At 32.2% G+C, this 18,425-nt stretch overlaps 4 protein-coding genes and 1 long non-coding RNA gene across 9 annotated transcripts; 3 read left to right on the top strand and 2 right to left on the bottom strand.

Annotated features, from left to right (window-relative positions):
- The first annotated feature begins 2,535 nt into the window (after positions 1-2,535).
- Positions 2,536-6,310, top strand: LOC133304347 (OVARIAN TUMOR DOMAIN-containing deubiquitinating enzyme 3-like). 3 transcript variants are annotated; one of them, XM_061504374.1, is made up of 6 exons: positions 2,536-2,790; positions 2,947-3,100; positions 3,797-3,884; positions 4,969-5,032; positions 5,450-5,794; positions 5,995-6,310. In XM_061504374.1, the coding sequence occupies exons 1-6, from the start codon at positions 2,769-2,771 to the stop codon at positions 6,087-6,089; spliced, it is 768 nt and encodes a 255-aa protein (XP_061360358.1). In that variant the 5' UTR covers positions 2,536-2,768; the 3' UTR covers positions 6,090-6,310. The 3 variants fall into 3 exon arrangements, with proteins under 3 accessions (XP_061360358.1, XP_061360366.1, XP_061360375.1); XM_061504382.1 differs by having other exon boundaries at positions 5,450-5,799; positions 5,995-6,109; XM_061504391.1 differs by lacking the exon at positions 5,450-5,794.
- Positions 6,311-6,607: 297 nt separating this feature from the next.
- Positions 6,608-10,183, bottom strand: LOC133304366 (protein FAR1-RELATED SEQUENCE 6-like). Its single transcript, XM_061504398.1, has 4 exons — positions 10,052-10,183; positions 8,625-9,159; positions 6,839-8,357; positions 6,608-6,755 (listed from the first exon to the last, which is right to left on the bottom strand). Exons 2-3 carry the CDS (start codon positions 9,150-9,152, stop codon positions 8,208-8,210), a joined length of 678 nt encoding a protein of 225 aa, XP_061360382.1. The 5' UTR covers positions 9,153-9,159; positions 10,052-10,183; the 3' UTR covers positions 6,608-6,755; positions 6,839-8,207.
- On the bottom strand, positions 6,738-7,834 carry LOC133304341 (protein FAR1-RELATED SEQUENCE 5-like). Its single transcript, XM_061504360.1, has 2 exons — positions 6,839-7,834; positions 6,738-6,755 (listed from the first exon to the last, which is right to left on the bottom strand). Exons 1-2 carry the CDS (start codon positions 7,832-7,834, stop codon positions 6,738-6,740), a joined length of 1,014 nt encoding a protein of 337 aa, XP_061360344.1.
- Positions 10,184-13,062: 2,879 nt separating the features above from the next.
- Positions 13,063-13,473, top strand: LOC133304332 (uncharacterized). The gene has a single exon (XM_061504350.1). The coding sequence runs from the start codon at positions 13,063-13,065 to the stop codon at positions 13,471-13,473; it is 411 nt and encodes a 136-aa protein (XP_061360334.1).
- A 702-nt stretch (positions 13,474-14,175) lies between these two features.
- LOC133304270 (uncharacterized) lies at positions 14,176-18,149 on the top strand. Of its 3 annotated transcripts, none has more exons than XR_009750586.1 (5): positions 14,176-14,356; positions 14,454-14,655; positions 14,928-15,027; positions 15,123-16,608; positions 17,970-18,149. It is a non-coding gene; the product is annotated as an uncharacterized LOC133304270 (long non-coding RNA). The 3 variants fall into 3 exon arrangements; XR_009750585.1 differs by having other exon boundaries at positions 15,111-16,608; XR_009750587.1 differs by lacking the exons at positions 14,176-14,356; positions 14,454-14,655 and adding an exon at positions 14,736-14,794.
- Positions 18,150-18,425: the final 276 nt, after the last annotated feature.

Genomic DNA, 18,425 nt, shown 5'->3' with positions numbered 1-18,425 from the left:
TTATTAGGGAAGAACTATTATAATCATACTATTCATATAGTGGAAGATTTTGAAGGACTAGGTCCCGTGAATTTTAATCTAGAGATTTTCCACGTTAAAAATTGTTGTGTTTGTCTTGTTCTCTCCATCGCTCATTTTCTGCATTTTTGTGTTGCTACGTATTGGTTGACTTGCTAATAGTAGGCCGACCTCCAAATGTTGAGTTGGTATGCTCCACTTGAAAAGCTACTTGCTTGTGCACTAATTGAGGGATGCCATCCCACAACAGTGGCAGCGGGGGAGGGGGAAGTGGTTTAATTGTGTCCTTTTTTAACAAATCATACTACCATGAAGTTGTTTATCAAAATTCCAAAAATTCGATGACTGGGGTTGAGAAGGTTCAAACACAGAATAAATGATAGATGAGAAGGTTCAAGCTTAATAGATCGAAGCTATGAGACTTATACAAAAATCAATCTTCTAACACTTAAAGGGTTGTTTGGTAGAGGGATAAATTTTAAATTCCCATGAAAATTACATTGGGAATTTTAGTTACCCACGTTTGGTACAAAGATTCTTAAAATTTTCTTAGAAAAATGAGATTTATGAGAATTAAAATTGTGAATAAGAATTCCATGAAATAATACCACCCGGTGAATGGTATTCTTGAATTCCCATCTGGTGAATTTTTTTTTACATAATTTATATGACATAAATAACCCTGCTTTGATATTTTAATGACTAAAATACACTCTCTTGTTAAAGCCCTAGCTATTATGCTTCATAAAATCATGGGTTCTTTTCCTCCCTTCCACGACTCCTTTTTATTGAGTTCCTCTCTGTCTCACGCTGCTTCGCTCCAACGACCTCAACGTCATGTTTTGACCATTTTGTGGCATATAAAAAAAAAAAAATCTCAAAGGTTAGGTTTGTAAAATCAGCCCACATTCTCATCTATCATTGACAATCAATCAAATATAGAATCATAAAACTTGAGCCAACGTTCCTGAAAATATTTTGGAATACTAAACAACTTTTTTATAACATTCCTAAGAAATTCATTTTCCTAACATATATTTTAGAAATCATGATTTCCATAAACAAAAAAATTTCTCCATTAAGAGAGGATTTATGGTATACAAAAATACTCCAGGAATGGATGTCTACGTAATCTTTAAATAAACGCCTACTGCATATTCAGCAGTATAGAAGCACGTAGATAGAGATGACAAAATATATATATGTATTGAAAAAAACACATTATATACACATAAAAAATCATTGTTTGTATTGAAGAGATTTTTATGTACACTTAACCTTTACATTATTTGTATTCAAGGAAAAAACACATTATATACACATAAAAAATCATTATGATATTATTAATTAGTTAACATATGATTTTCAGTAAATGTGTTTTTATGTATATTATACTAATTAACAAATAATATATTATTAACTTAAAATATAAAAGATGAGAATTTCTTAAGTGTTGTCAGAGTAAGAAATTTATTGTTCTTTTTTTAATATTAGAGTGATTGTAATACACATTCAAATATAAAGAATTCGAAGTTTCTATCATAGTAGGAGCATTAAAATATTTTTTAAAATTATTTATATGATACAAATATTTATGCAATTATCTATCTATCGATCTATATCTAAAGTAAAAGTTGTTTCACTAAAATTGTCACAAGGCATTTTTTTACTTTCAATTTTTAAAATTCTTTTAAGTTACATTATTTTGTTTTCATTTATTGACTTTGCATTTTTCTGCATTAAATGCTTCTTGAGTACTTTCATATTTTTCATATTTGTTATTTTTATATTTATAATCATTTTTTATTTTTAGACAATTAGCAATCAAAGTGTATTAATTTTTATAAAAAAATAGAAAATACATACTTTATTATATGTTTTTATGTTTAATGAGAGAAAAAAAATCAGTTAATAAAATTTATTTTAAATACTATTTTTAATTTAATTTATAAATTTACTTCCCTTTAAATTTTATTAAGAGTAGCTGTTACAACAACTAGCTAACTACCGCGTGTCCAGATGATAATAATCATCTCTGATCTTCATTAACTAAAATTTTAAGCAGAAAAATATATATATCACAACATGAAAATTTGAAGAGCTTTTGAAGCTTTAATAGAACAATGAGCTTTAATAGAACAATGAACTTGCAATATATATATATATATATATATAGGGGAGGGTTCTTTTGACTCCAGAGTAAGATTTAAAAGTCTTACTCCTCATTGCAACCGTTGATTTTCGTTTATCTAATGGTTATCATTTAATAAATTATAACAATTAATTATAAGCGTTAGATGAACGGAAATCAACGGCTGCGATGAAGAGTAAGATTTTTAAGTCTTACTCTTGAGTCAAATGATCCCTCCCCATATATATATATATAGGAATAAAATTTCAGGTGTAACTTCAGATAGAAATATCTACTGTGCACCTAAACGACAGCGTTTTCATCTTTTTTAATTTAAACGAATCGTGCTTCCTTCTTCTCTGTTTATCGTGCTATTACGGTTTCGTTCCCCTTCTCTGTTTATTCCCTCATCAACTACTTCCCCTTCTCTGTTTATTCCCTCATCAACTACAGTCATCGCATATCTGAAGTAACAGCTGAAATTTTATTCCCAAACATGTTCACTTCTTTTCCAGTTTGGACTAACAAAACAATGTCCAACTCTCACACAGTTATCTCCTTCACCTTAGAGTCGTAGTTGCGTTTTCACTTTTCACTCCGTTGCAATTCCTCAGATTTCATGGCCAACAAGCTTTCCAATGGTAACCTCACAACTCTCGATTGCCTTTATATTGTTTCATTCTATTTTTTAATTTTTTCTCTTCGTTTCCGTCACTTTCTCAGCAAACAAACAGATACCTCACGCAAAATTATGAACACCCTCTTAACTGTTATTCGATTTGGTTTGTGACCCTCAGAGGATATTCTTCAGCAGCTGAGAAATGGGACTGCAAAATTTGAGCTTGTTTCTTCCCTGGTTCCTTCAGTTGTTGCTCTTCCTAACCGGAACACAAGCTTATTTGGAATTGGGAATTGTAGCACTCTCTTTTTCGCTAGAATTGGGTCATCATTGTGAGTTTTCCGTTTTCGCTTTTCTTCTTTTGGTTTTTCTCTTTCTTGTGCCTGTATGTGCTTGTGTTTTTTAGGTTAAAGTATATCTTTTAATTTCAATGCATGTCACTCTATTTTTAAATAAGTTTTTAGCTTAATCCTTATATGCGCAATTGTTTTAAATTTGATCCTCGCTGTTTATTATTGTTATAGGATTATTTATTGGAGTTACAATGCAGTAGAATATAGGAACCAAATATAAAATAAGTGTCATGAATATGGACTAGGAATACTATTTTTTTTAGTTGCATGACAGTCATTTTCAATTTGGTTCCAATAGTTCACGGTAATTTCATGCCAATCCCACGATGTACATATAAGAACTAAGCTGAAAACATTTTTCATATAAATATATTTTAACCTATTTTTATTTATTATTGCTATTATTATTCTGCTGGGGAACAAAAAAGGTATATCTATTTGCCTCAAAGCTTTGGTCACTGGAAATTTATATGTTAAAAGTTTCATGAATTTATCCTTTTGGGTTGAATGTGTCTTTTAAGGAAGGGAAAGATAAAAGCAAGATGCTACTAAATTCAATGTGCTTATAAAATAAATAAATAAATGTATCTTTATCGAGATTGGATTGAATTTGAACTCTTTATTAATGGTTTAGAAGTTTGATGAGTTTGCTTGACCCTCACCATGTCTTGACAGTGGTGGACAGTCTCCAGCAATGAAGAAACTTGAGCGTTTTTCAGTTCAGAAGGTTACAGGTGATGGGCGGTGTCTGTTTCGTGCACTGGTATCATCTTTCATTACCTTTTGTTTTATTTACTTTTCTGGTTTCTTGTTAGTGAAAAACACACATGCTGATTGGATTTATTGCACCTTTTGTTTGTTTTTATTTTTTTAATTAATTCTTGAACTTTGAATATTTTTAAGTCATGTATAATGTGTTGTTACTTGTTTCATTGTTAAATATTCTTATTGAACAGTCTAGAGTTAAAAATGTTCAATTCAATCCCTGAAAACCGAAATAGGTAAAAGTAAGAACCCAGATAACTAGCTACGTAAAACATTGTCAAGTAGCAATTTGAGAATTGAGATTGCTTCTAATGCTTGTAGGTCTTACTAAGAAACAAAAATTCTTTCTGACGTCATGGACATTGGATTTCAAATACAGAGCTGAGTAGATGACCTCAATCATTTGAAATCTAGTCTTACAAAAGTGTTAAACTCTGGTGCTTGTCTGGTCTGTTAATCAGGAAGAGAAAGATTGGAAAAATTGATAGAAGGAAGGGAGTCCTAAAGCAAAGTAATTTAGATAGTATTAACTGGTCTGTTTATATTAAGCTTGGGATTGCTGGTGATGGACTCTTTTTATTGAGGGTTGAAGCTGCCAAACTGAAATCTAATCCCTTTGTTCAAGACCTTTCTAGCTTCTATCTTTTCAGTTATTTAGTTTTAACTTTGTAACCACTATACTGCTATTTTTAAGCACGGATAATTAACTCTAGTAAAGGAATAATTTTTGTCAAAGTTATAATTGTAGTCTGTGTTGTGCAGAATGATATAGTTAGCCTTGAGATCAGGAAGGTTCTTTGGATGCCACTACTCTTCGATTAATTGGTCTATAAAGTTATACAGTGATTAATCAATAAGCCTAGTAGTGTTTGCAAGATAATAAATCATGATTAGTAGCCTTTAATGGAAGAAGGCCTTTATTTTTCTTTATTTGAATAAGTTGAAATGGCACAATCTCTTGGTTCCATATAAATATGTTAAATTTACGTTGTGAAGTCCTTCATTAGTTTCAGCTTCCACCTTAGCAAGTTGTTCATATTAAATTTAGTTGTAAGTGGTAACAATTGGTTCGATGATATTAGGTCAAAGGAATGGCTTACAATAAGGGAATTGCTCTTAACCAACGGGAGGAGAGAGAAAATACAGGTATGCTGGTATACTGGCAACAGGACATGGATAGAGATACTTTTGTTTGTTTTTCTTTCAATTACAGAATGTTCATTATGTAACACAAATTTTGCATATGATACTTTTGGCTGGTTCTGCTGTTAAGCTGAGCTACCGCTTCTTATCTTGTTCTTTCTTTTCTTTTTCATGCCTTATAGCTTCCCCCCCCCTTTTTCTTTGGTTTTCTTTTCTTGTCAATGTTTTGCCTTGCCCATGATTGCACAGATGAATTAAGAATAGCTGTGAAAGAAACTATATGTGAAAATGGTGGAGAATCAGAGCTACTGGTTAATACTCTCTTGATGCTTACTTCTTTAATTTGGCATGCTTTGCTTTCTTTTACTACTTTTATCTTTTAAGGATTAAATACATTTCATAATTTGGAGTTTATACCAGGAGAATCAGAGGTGCAAAACAGTCCAGGATTATTCGCATATAGCATCTTGCAAAATATCATGAGTTTTCTCCAGACACAATCTGTGGTATTACCATTGGTTGTGCTCTCAGCAGTTCTAGTGTTGGTTCATATTGGTCTTGCATATGGCCTGTATAGAGTGGACAGGTCTGAGTTTTACAGGTGCACCAATTGCAGCTTCTATTTCATTGTGGATATCAATGATGTTGTTGGCCTTTTATGTTATGTATGCAAAGAAGTTCAAGCAGACATGGGAAGGATTTTCAATGCATTCATTACATTACGTGTTCATAAACATGAAACTAGCTCTGCCCTCTGCAGCAATGGTATGGTATGAGTCATTAAAAACCTTTCACTGTGCTAACCCCTTTTGACTATTTATCTTACAAAGCTAAATGAGTAGCTGTAGCCTCATTTGCTAAAAGTATAGCATCAAGATTGAACACTATATGCAATTCAAATTAAAAGTATAGCCTCATTTGTAGTCCTGTCTATACTTATGTACTAAATCTCTCTGTTGTTGCAGCTGCCTTGATGTCTGCTATTTATGGGGAAAATAAGGATGATGATGGCTTTCTTTACATGACTTACAGTGGAGAGAACACCTTCGGATCCCACTAGGCATGTGATAAACTCTGTAAATAGCTGCTGCAAGATGCAAATTCTCTGCTGTCCATAGGCAATGCTTACCCTGTTTATTGCATAGGACAGAAGGAAAGGCACGAAAGTAATCAACATGGAAGATGCTGTAAAAGAAGGCTTTCACATAGACTTCAAGGAATACTATGAGTAGGAAGGGTCATTATAGGATATTGTGTACGAGTTGTAACTTGGATTTTAGTAGTCATTATAGGATATCTGTGTCAATGTAATATGAATCCATGTACATAATTATTCAATGTGAGTTCTTCATCACATGTGTTTGTTTTATCAAATTTATCTTTTGTATTACTCTTTGACAACAGTAAAGAACCCATCCTAAACCATTGAACTTTCAAATAAAATCGGGAATGCATTTCAAAATACTTTCAGCAAAATAGTTTGCTTCGCGGAACTACTGGGAACATTACATACAAATTTTTTTTTTAAAACTTTCCATAAATAAACTGTATTAAGTTATCTTTACAATGCACTGCTTTTATTCAAAAAAGATATCTACAGCTTAACTTATGCACAAAACAATTCAACTATGTTAAAACAATTCAGCCATGTCAAAGCTTCATCTTCATCAGGGGCAGCTTTCAAATGAAACTTTTATTCCTTTTGCTTCTATCTTGCAACATCCATCTACAAATGAAAAATCACAAATTTTTTATCAAGTTCAAAGAGGAAAGACAAAATCATAAATAGGAAAAATATAAGAGAAATACCATTTTCTTCTTACAACTGGTCTTATTATGACCCTTCTCTCGACAATAACTGCAAGTCTTTTGTTGTTTGGCTGCTAACTCAATGCTTGATTTTATACGTGAAGCAACTTTTGGACGCCCCTTAGTTTTGACTGCTTGAGTGGGGTCTCGAACATAATTAAGTGAATCTTGAGAAGGAATGAAACAACTTTGTGAAGGTACAATTGAGCTTGTGGTTTCCTCATCAATTCTTTTTCTCTTTCTTTCTAATTGTTGTTGAATAAATTCATCAACAATAGTATCAAATCTTCTAATTTCATGAAAACAATCTTTTGCTTCAGAAATAGCCAAATTGCACTTCGACTGAGTTGACAACAAAGACAATTCACTTACTTCACTAGTAGTTGTTTCAGAATGAACAGACAAAAGATTTTCAGCCTTATAGCTTGCATTCATGGTCCATCTAGTTAAAATATACTTTTCAGGAAGGGTCATCATTTGTTTCTTCTTGAAGATGTACAAAATATGTTTGCATAAAATCCCCATAGTCTCAAACTTTGCACAAGAACAATGAGTAGTGGAACTTTCTATGAAATTGTAATCAACAATTGCCCATAACTCTTTATTAACTTTGGGAGATCCCACACGGTACCTAATATTATGCTCGTCTGTTGACATCTTTTCATGAAAGTAATCTTGTGTGGCAGCCCTCCACTCTTTTTTAAAAATTTCAAACATTTTTCTTGTGTAGCGCTCTCCAGCTATTGCTTCAATTGGATGATTACTCTCCAAATTTGCTTTTGTATTTCTAGTTTTAAAATCTTCATCTTCTTCTGCATCTCTTCTAGACTTGATTGCTTTATCATATTGGGTAACAAAGTCATTTAACATTGTGTTGGAGTTGACATATCCATAAAAAAATGCATTGATGCTCTCACTTCGGCCTCTTGTAGTCATTCCAGCAAAAAAAATATCTTTCAAGTATGCTTTTGCCCAATGGTTACGTGAAGCATACATGTTAGCCAACCAACTACTTGCTTTAATATCATATTTAGTTCTTAATGTTTCCTATTTGTCTTCAAATTCATCTATGCTTCGACTTTTATACCATGCACGAAAGTCAACATCAAAACTATCTTTAAATTGTGCACGTAATGCTTGACTATGCTCCAAAGCATGCTTTTTGATATGCCATGCACAGAAACGATGTCGTGCTCTTGGAAATATCTTAGCAATTGCTTTCCCCATAGCTTTGTCTTGATCAGTAATAATAGCAACAAGAGACTTATCAAACATGCATATCTGAAACTGTTCAAACAACCAAGTAAAGGTTGCCTCTGTTTCATCCTCTAACAATGCAGCAGCAAATAAAATTGATTGCCCATGGTGATTAACCCCAACAAAAGGGGAAAAAAGGAAACTTGAACTTGTTTGTTTTGTAAGTCACATCAAAGACAAGGACTTCCCCAAATTGACCATAGGAAGCTCTCGACCTACCATCCGCCCAAAAGACGCTTCTTAACGTACCATCTTCTGCCAACTGCATATCAAAATAAAAACATCCATCGTGAGCAAACTTCTTTTGAAAGTGTTTGATGATGCCCTGACATTCTCGTCCTACATTATTCTTACGCTGGCTTGATATAATAGTGCTAATTTGACCCGGAGTGATGTTAACTTCTTTGTTCATAGCATTCACCACCTTTGATATTTTTGAAGACGTTAAACCTTCCCCATAAAGTTTAGAAACAATGGATTTAGTAAAATCTGAGCGACGTAAATCATTATGAGAAGAAAACTTGTTCACCTTTGATGGAGTGTTAATCAATGGATGATTATGTGAATCATTGAACTTCTCTACTTTCCATAATTCGTTCACCAACTTTATTTGGAACATCGCCAAACAATCAGTCCGTGTATCCCTTCGCCTTTTGACATTGCTAACATCAATTCTTTTATCATGTAGATTCTTGACACCTTGCTTTGAGCACACATAATTCCACAAACATGGTTGTTGTGTTCTTCTACTCTTGTTAAAGTAACGCTTACGTATTCCGAACCCCTTAACTTTTGCAAAATCATTATAAAAATCGTAGGCTTCTTCAGCTGTCTCAAAAACTCTACCCAATATAGGAGGCTCATTAAACTCACTATCATCTCCCATAATTTCTTGGCAATTGTCTTGCATACGATCACTATCTTTGTCTTGATTCATAATTTCACATTGACCATCTTCGCTTAACTCATCACTCTCTTTCTCCAATTCAACAATGTCATCTAAAGATACTACACTTTCATTCATGTCTTCAATAGTTGTTATTTGAGAGATTTCCATCAATAGCCTATAAAGATGAAAAAAAGAAAAGAATCATGAATCCATATATCCAGTTTCTTGTTTGTATCAAGAACATAATAGAAAAATCTGAGAATATAAGTAAGGAAGAGTTTAAAACCACCAAATGTTTTTGCTTTGAATCATTTACACCTATATTTTTGTTTAATCATTTATCCAAGGTAAGTAAAACTACAATCGGAATGCATAGGTTGTTGTTCCAACACAGGTCAACGGCAATGTTCCTAGTGAACCTTTTTTATTTTTGGTACTCGGTCAATTAAGCTATACTAACTTAAATCTTTTTCTTATCTTTATCGGTTCACTGATGATGGGAACTACTTTATCATACCTTTTATTGGTTTGATATTTAAGTTCTATGATACTTTTGAGCCCACATTGCTTGCTTGAATTTTAAAAAAGAAAACATTAATGAGATAAAAAAAAATTTATAGTAACTAGCCAAAATCATATGCTTTTACTCATGTTTTTGTATTTAAAAATGTTTATATTCCTCATTCTTTCGTTGTTTTGCAAAACTGAAAACTAAGGCCAAAACAAGTAGAAAAATTTTCACGCTAAATTTTAGACATTAGCAAAATAAAGCCAAAGAAAAGCTAAGTAAAAGTTGAGATAGATACTTTTACAAGACCCCAAAAGGAGTGCAGGAGTGATATTTTGCACATGAATTCAAAAGAGAAAACACATAACATGTTCTTCGGTAATTAACTAGAGAGAAACACTGGTCATTACAACAATCACCCAAATCATATATCAGCGCATAAGATTAGATAGTAGCGAAAAAACTATAATTGGAGCACTATAATTTCACAGACCAGAAAGACGAAGAGGAGTAAATAGTAGCAAAAAAACTATAATTGGAGCGCTATAATTTCACATACCAGAAAGACGAAGAAGAGTCCCCAAACAAAAACCCTAGGCTTGAATAAGGAAGCGATTGAAAAAATAGATATGCGATGACTATAGTTGATGAGAGAATAAACAGAGAAGGGGAAGTAGTTGATGAGGGAATAAACAGAGAAGGGGAACGAAACCGTAATAGCACGATAAACAGAGAAGAAGGAAGCACGATTCGTTTAAATTAAAAAAGATGAAAACGCTGTCGTTTAGGTGCACAGTAGATATTTCTATTTGAAGTTACAGCTGAAATTTTATTCCCATATATATATATATATATATATATATATATATATATATATATATATATATATATATATATATATATATATATATATATATATATATATATATATATATATATATGCAAGTTCATTGTTCTATTATATATGTATATATATATATGTGTATATATATATATATAGTGCAAGTTCATTGTTCTATTAAAGCTCATTGTTCTATTAAAGCTTCAAAAGCTCTTCAAATTTTCATGTTGTGATATATATATTTTTCTGCTTAAAATTTTAGTTAATGAAGATCAGAGATGATTATTATCATCTGGACACGCGGTAGTTAGCTAGTTGTTGTAACAGCTACTCTTAATAAAATTTAAAGGGAAGTAAATTTATAAATTAAATTAAAAATAGTATTTAAAATAAATTTTATTAACTGATTTTTTTTCTCTCATTAAATATAAAAACATATAATAAAGTATGTATTTTCTATTTTTTTATAAAAATTAATACACTTTGATTGCTAATTGTTTAAAAATAAAAAATGATTATAAAAATAAAAATAACAAATATGAAAAATATGAAAGTACTCAAGAAGCATTTAATGCAGAAAAATGCAAAGTCAATAAATGAAAACAAAATAATGTAACTTAAAAGAATTTTAAAAATTGAAAGTAAAAAAATGCCTTGTGACAATTTTAGTGAAACAACTTTTATTTTAGATATAGATCGATAGATAGATAATTGCATAAATATTTGTATCATATAAATAATTTTAAAAATTATTTTAATGCTCCTACTATGATAGAAACTTCGAATTCTTTATATTTGAATGTGTATTACAATCACTCTAATATTAAAAAAAGAACAATAAATCTCTTACTCTGACAACACTTAAGAAATTCTCATCTTTTATATTTTAAGTTAATAATATATTATTTGTTAATTAGTATAATATACATAAAAACACATTTACTGAAAATCATATGTTAACTAATTAATAATATCATAATGATTTTTTATGTGTATATAATGTGTTTTTTTCTTGAATACAAATAATGTAAAGGTTAAGTGTACATAAAAATCTCTTCAATACAAACAATGATTTTTTATGTGTATATAATGTGTTTTTTTCTTCAATACAAATAATGTAAAGGTTAAGTGTACATAAAAATCTCTACAATATATGACTAATAATTAGGGATGAAACTGGGTCGGGCCGGCCTACAGGGGCCTACGGCTCGGCCTACGTCAGGCCAGACCTGACCTAGTATATTTTGTAAAATAGGCCGGACTTGGGCCTTCAAAAAGCTTGTTTAATAAAAAGGCCGCAGGCTCACTTTCACAAGGCCTGGCCTATAAGCCTACAGGCCGGCTTATATTGTACTACTTATTTTAGATAAAATAAAATATAATAAGTATGACTTAAAGAAAAAATAAAAGATATAAATTTAATCAATTGCAATTATTTATAACTTAATTATATTCGATTTTATTTTAATAGAAATCTGACTTTATTTCTTATGTAGGAGGAACCAACATCTCAGCATGTTAGATTGTGTATATGAATATATTAATAGGTTTTTGGGAGATATTATACTTACTACAAGTATCATGATGTGTTTGTTGGATTCATGTAGTTATTTTAATTTACATTGTATGTATTTATTTGTTAGATTTGATGAAATATATATTATTTAGTTTGAGCATTTTGCTTTTGAAATTGACTTAAATGCAGATTGTATGAGTTTTGTTGTGATTCATGATTCTGTTTGGACGTTGAAATTATGATTTTTGGTTTAACAACAAAATTTGATTATTTTGTAAAGTTGATTCATGGTTCTGCTTGGAAGTTAAAAATTAGCAGGCTAACGGGCTAGGCCAGGCCATTTGTTTTTTTATAAACGGGTCAAGTCAGACTAACAGTTAAACTCGTACTAAACTTAGGTCAGGCCAAATTAAAATTTTTTGACGTAGACTTAAGCTTTTCGAGGCAAAACTTGGCCCAGCCTACTACTAATAATATTAGTAGTGCTTACTTTCACCCCTACTAATAATATCATATTGTTTATGAGCTTTTTTTGTGTATTTAATGTGGTGTTTTTTTCGTACATAATAATGTAATGAGTTTTCCTTTTACCAGGTTCTTATGTTTTTCTTTGGTAATTGAATGTAGCTTTAGCAAATAAAAATTCGAAGTTAATAACAACAACAACAAGAATAATAATAATATTTGTGTTTACAAAAAAAAGAAAAGAATTAATAATAATATTTGTTCTATTAAAGGAGATAACTTTGTATCATTTTAAATTATAACCGTTATCGTTGATTTCTGTCAATCAACGATTATAATTTATTATTAATTAATAAGTTTGACTCAATAAATTATAATCATTAATTGACAAAAATCAACGATTAAAATTTAAAATGACATGATACTATATCTCAACAATATTTATTTTTTTCTAATAATAAATACTAGAAATAGAAGACAGTTGGTTTGTCATTTTGAGCGGCGTAACTTGGTATCCATAACAAATCTGTGTGCTTAAAATTTTCAACTTTGCCCCAAATGGAAGGAATCCCAGTATACCCCACAAAACTATGGGCGGGGCTCTTAAATACTTGGTGCTGTTTCGCTTACCGACTGTTACTAAAAAAATCTGATTAACAAACAAATAAATAACACCATTTCCTTCTGATCCCTTCATTTTCCTGAACCAACCCAACTATAACAATCTTCGATATTCATCACTGCTATCATGTGTAGGTCAACAGATTATCCATTAAACTCACAAGACCATCACAATACCTTGAAGTTGGAGTGTTGTAAGGTTGAGCTTCCAAGCTCCTTTTCGATTTCTGAGATGGAACTCAAGGTTGTCTTGGATGGACACGTGCCAACCAGAGAGAGGGTTGCGACGCCTAGTACGAGGAACAACAAACACAAGGTGATGAAGTTGGAGGCAATTCCAGAGGAAACAGAACTTGTTCATACGAAAGGTGATGCGAATTCAGAACTAGAAGAAGCGTGCATCCACTTGGAAATGGATTTGGAAGTTCTGAGGCGTGCCTTCGACATGGGAATTTGGGTACTCTTTCTCGGTTTGGGTTACATGGTTTCCAGAGCTTCCATCACAAAAAAATTTCGTCCGTCACCAACGTTTTCTTGAAACAAATTCAATTTTCCTACGTATTCAAGTTGTATGAATTATGTACTTAGTACAAACGAAAAATCATGAAATAGCCAACGGCCCCGTGAGTTCAAATTTTGAATTTTAAATATTTTTAATTGCGGTCCTTAGTACGTTTCAGAAAATGCATCTTCTCATGTTTTAATTTTAATTATACAATAAAGAATCAACGATAATTTTATAATTACCTATTCCCATATTTTTTCACTATTTTTCTTTATCACCATTATCTACATTATCATGATTCCTTAATGTTGTGTCTTTGGAACAGAGATGTCCAGTCAAATAAGCTGGTATGTTACTATTAGATCTAGTGTCTTCTTCAAGGTATCTATGGAGGAGATACCCTTGAGTCAAGCAGATCATTGTGCACATAATATTATAACGGTGTTAGCCAATGGAGTGTGTGCGCACAGTAACAGCGTAACAGTAAGAGAGATAGCGTAAGTTACCTGTGGATAGTGTGGATAGGCTTTTAGTGCCTCTGATAGGGGTCCAGGCCTAGTTGCTATGCTGTCGTATTAGGATTAGTATCATTGATGGATATCTATCCGTGATTACACTACAAAAAAATATGTTATTCGTGGAGGTTATTTTGTGGAGGTTTATAAAACCCCCAACAATTATGTATATAGTGGCATTTTCAGAGGACGCCACATTTTATTTCCATCTTTTTAAAGTTTTTATAATTTTCTAGCACGTTCTGACCTCCACACTATTTGTATTCTCAAAGTTTTTAAATTTTTTTCCATTATAACTTTTTTTAACGGATAATAAAATTCCCAAGTTTCAAAGAACGAATGGTTACATCCTCTCTGCTTCTTCACACGATGCCTCCTCCTCCCTCGCTTTCTACTCCAAAGTAACCTTAACAAGCTCACACACTCTCTCGTTCATTCTTGCCTCTGTTATCTTCGTTTTGATCTTTTCTTTGTTTTTGCGAATTTGTTGCTTTGAAGGTTCAATTCCGATTCCAACGATCAGGTTCTAGAGAGAAGCAGTAGTTAGAGTTTCAGAGAGAGCTCTGTTTCCAGCACTTCCAATAAGTCTTCCTCTTCCTCACTCACAAACAAAGACGGTGATTCATCGGAGGATGATGAGATCAGATCACGAAGCGTATCGTTCTCTGCAGTCGCTCGTTACCATCAGATGAAGTTCAAGGTTCCTTCTATATATCTTCTCATGGATTCTCTTTTATAATTTGTTCTTCTTCATTATCTGGAATAATTTGTGGAAGGCTACGAGGCGTGTTGAATCTCAGATGTTGTATGAGATTGAATTAAGAATTGATATAGAACTGGTAATTTTAGCTGTGCCTTCCCCTATGTGTTTTTTTTGCTTGTGAACGTGACTTGATTTTGGGTATTTTCTTCAATTTTTATGAAACTTTAATCAATAATATGTTCTCTGTTTTATTTGGTCATGACTCGTAGATTGTTGCTCTGATCCAATACTTTAACTTCTGACTTTGATGCAAATGCTGCATTCTTCTGCAACACTCTTTCTTACCTATGATGATGGGTTGTATGAAAGGTTTGTTATTATTATTATTATTATTATTATTATTATTATTATTATTATTATTGTAGTGACATTATTATTATTGTGGTAATGAGGTGGTAGTGCAGATGGGGAAAGCACCATGTTTTGATAAACATGGAGTGAGGAGGGCAGCTTGGACTCCTGAAGAAGATGAAGCATTGGTTGAGTACATTAAGAAGCATGGCCATGGAGGTTAGCGTACACTCCCCAAGCAAGCAGGTGCAAGTTCCTATCCCCTTTCATTCTTGTTCTTTTTCTTCTACGCATCTGTATTATGCTTGTTTTCTTTCTTAGTTTTGAGCTTTTGGAACTTTTGAAGGTAGGGGAAAATAGGGCTTACGGTAGAAAATCTTGGTAGGTGTCTTTTATTTTGATATTGCTTTGCTGCTGTAATGTCTGATCAATTTTGTTGGCTCTCCTGCATTTCCACTTTCCACCTCTCCAACACTCATCATGATTGGGCTGTAATTACAACATCATGGGGACACATACATCAATTGTTGAGTGCTAACTGCTAGGTACTAAGTTCTAATGCATAAAAGAGACTTTCAATTTCAATCATGAATTGATTGCTAATAAATATAACTGATGCATTCTGTGGTAGTATAGGTATTTTAGTAGGGGTTAGTATTAGTTTAGCAATAACTCACTTCATTCCCATCTTAGCAAAAACAAGTTCGCATTGGAAAGATTTTCCTTGACCTTTGCCTCCCCAGATACCACGGATGCGAGGAACCTGTAAAAATAATGAAACATGTTAAATGTGTTTCCCTATTTTATAAAAGTCTTAGGATAGTATGTGTGGGAATCGTATAACTAATTACATGCCTTGATGTTGGGCAGGGACATGAAGTTCTTAGTGATGTGAACAACGAGCTTGTCCATAAAACTGATTGTTTTACAATCATTTGTTCACATAATTAATAAGTGGATTCTGTTTTACAATATGCATCTATTAAAGCCCTCACTTTATTGATTATAAATTATTAACAGGCCTTTTCAGTATCAATAGCATCAAAATTATGGTCATAAGGTTAAAGGAGGGTGGCTGCTCTTCCTCTTTGGTTTTATTCTAACACCAAAATTTAACTTATATAAATTAGGTCTGCAACTATTTACCAAATTCCTCAACTACTCCAGCCAAATTCCATATTAACCTCCCCTATGTTGGATTCCTTTTTTTATTAATAGTATTTGATTCTTTTTGGACTCTGCATTACCTACGAGGGACATATATCTCTATTGGCAGACAGATACATCATGACCAATTCCATTCAGGTATTCCATGCCTTGTCCATTTAATTGGTTCAGTTTGGATTGTTATATTCATGGGTCAATTTGACAGATGAACATCCTTCCTTACCATGATGGGTAAGTTTAGCCCATTCTGATTTAATTTTTGAGATAATTTTAATTTAATTTATTTGATTATTTATGGTTCATATAAATAGGTGGTGGGCCCCTTCAAAATTTGACCCTGTGAAGTCACCTATGCTTTTCTTCAAGGCAGGCCAGCCGGTGATCCCTCCATTACTACCAGATCGAGGCCTGGATATGGTTTTGGAGCACATGGTAATTTCTTTGCATTCTATTCCTCTTCAATGTTAGGAACTAGGAACTGATGTAATCTATAGCTCTTAAGTTAACTTGATTGAGTATGAAACAATTACCAATTACAAGTATTGTGTTAATTGACCCTATAGTTTTTTGCTTCTGCTGAGTTTTGTACATTTAGTTCTATAATTATTTTTCCCGGCAATGTATAAAAGTAAAAACAAAAACAAAAGAACATGCTCATTTTTTGTTGGAGAAGGTGAGGTGAGATGCTTATGACAATTAGAGATCGAGTTTGTTCTCAATTGTTTGTTGGAGAAGGTGCTTTCCTCATTGTTGAAAGGAAAAGAAGATGCTCATTTTTTTGGTTTTGGAGGGGGGGGGGGGTCCCTAGTTCTATAAAAAAATAAAACTATTGTTGCCATCGATTCTCTCGTGATTACATGGCTGCTATGATCTTGAATGTCAACCTCATTTAGCCTCCATCTGGTCTTTTTACGAAAGGACAGGCATGAGCACAAACATCTCTTGTTGATACTTGATTAAAGTATATAACTTTACTTCAAAAAACATGTATAAATGACCTCTTTATTGAAAAAGATCTATAGTTGACCTCTTTATATGATAGATAAAGGAAATTAGCACTGAGAATATAGATTGGTCAACATGCTCTTCCCTTTTCAATTGATTTTCAATTGATACATCTGTATTTGGGAACTATCTCGAGTATTAGCAGAATATTTATAAGTATCTCCTCGTTTTTTTCTTTTTTTTTGTTTCCTAGCCCCTTTTTTACCCTTGTGCGATGGATGAGAAAATTTTGGACTTTGATTTACCCGTGAAAATAAGATGTGAAGATCCTGGATGCGAAAGTTGTTAAGTAGAAGAGAAAAAATTAAAATAAATAAATAAATAAAATTTGATTTGATTTTCTGAGATTAATAGATTTTTATTGCTTTTGTTATTAATTTGTTTAATGAAAGATCATATTTTAGAAACCAAAGGAATTAATAGCGTAAAAGAGAATTGTTTATTGGGAATTTATGTTTGACATGATAAAGCTATTGAATTCCTAATTTGCATTCTATTCACTTCCAAGCTATTGATTGAATTAAGAGAACCGGTTATTTTAATGGAGTTATGTATAAGCTGGATTGTTTGAGCAGGGGTGCTGGTTTAGGATATCTTCATTTTGAGAGTTATACTGCATTGGCACCTAAAATTTGTATGCTTTCTATGTTTGAACAAAATCGTTGTTTGTTCTCACGACTCAGTATTTCCTGCATGTATGCTCCTTTTTTGTAAAATTATCAAGTTCTTCTGATCTGTATGGTTAGATTGTGAACGAATTGCTTATTTTTTTATTTTTTTGCAATCAGGTTCATTTACACCTTTCTTGGCCTTGGAGTTACGTTCTGTGTGATCACTTGTTCCGGTCACATTGCTGCTGAAACTGCTAATGGTTGTTGCCTGTATGGATAATTTGTTTGGATAATTTGTTTGGTTTTCGAAATAAATTATTGTTGATGAGATTCATTTTGGGATAAGTAAATTTTAAGTGTGGCTTGAATTTTTTTCAAATAATAAATAAATTTATACTTGAGAAGGTTGTCTTTTATTATTCAAATAAAATCATTTCTCGTAGCTCATTTTTTATTTTTTTTTAAATATAATAAACAAATTGTGGAGGTCTATGTCCTCCAGGAAGTGATAAATGTTGTGGAGGTCTATGAGTGACAGAAAGTCAAATATATTGTGGAGGTTACTAAATCCCCACAAATAATACAACATTTGTGGGGGTCTTAAATCTCCAAAAAGTGTAATATTTGTGGGGG

Source organism: Gastrolobium bilobum, unplaced genomic scaffold (genome assembly GCF_033153095.1).
Source record: "Gastrolobium bilobum isolate Gb01-03AN ecotype WA unplaced genomic scaffold, APGP_CSIRO_Gbil_v1 utg9690, whole genome shotgun sequence".
Classification (NCBI taxonomy): domain Eukaryota; kingdom Viridiplantae; phylum Streptophyta; class Magnoliopsida; order Fabales; family Fabaceae; genus Gastrolobium; species Gastrolobium bilobum.
This window is presented reverse-complemented; position numbering and strand designations above follow the sequence as displayed.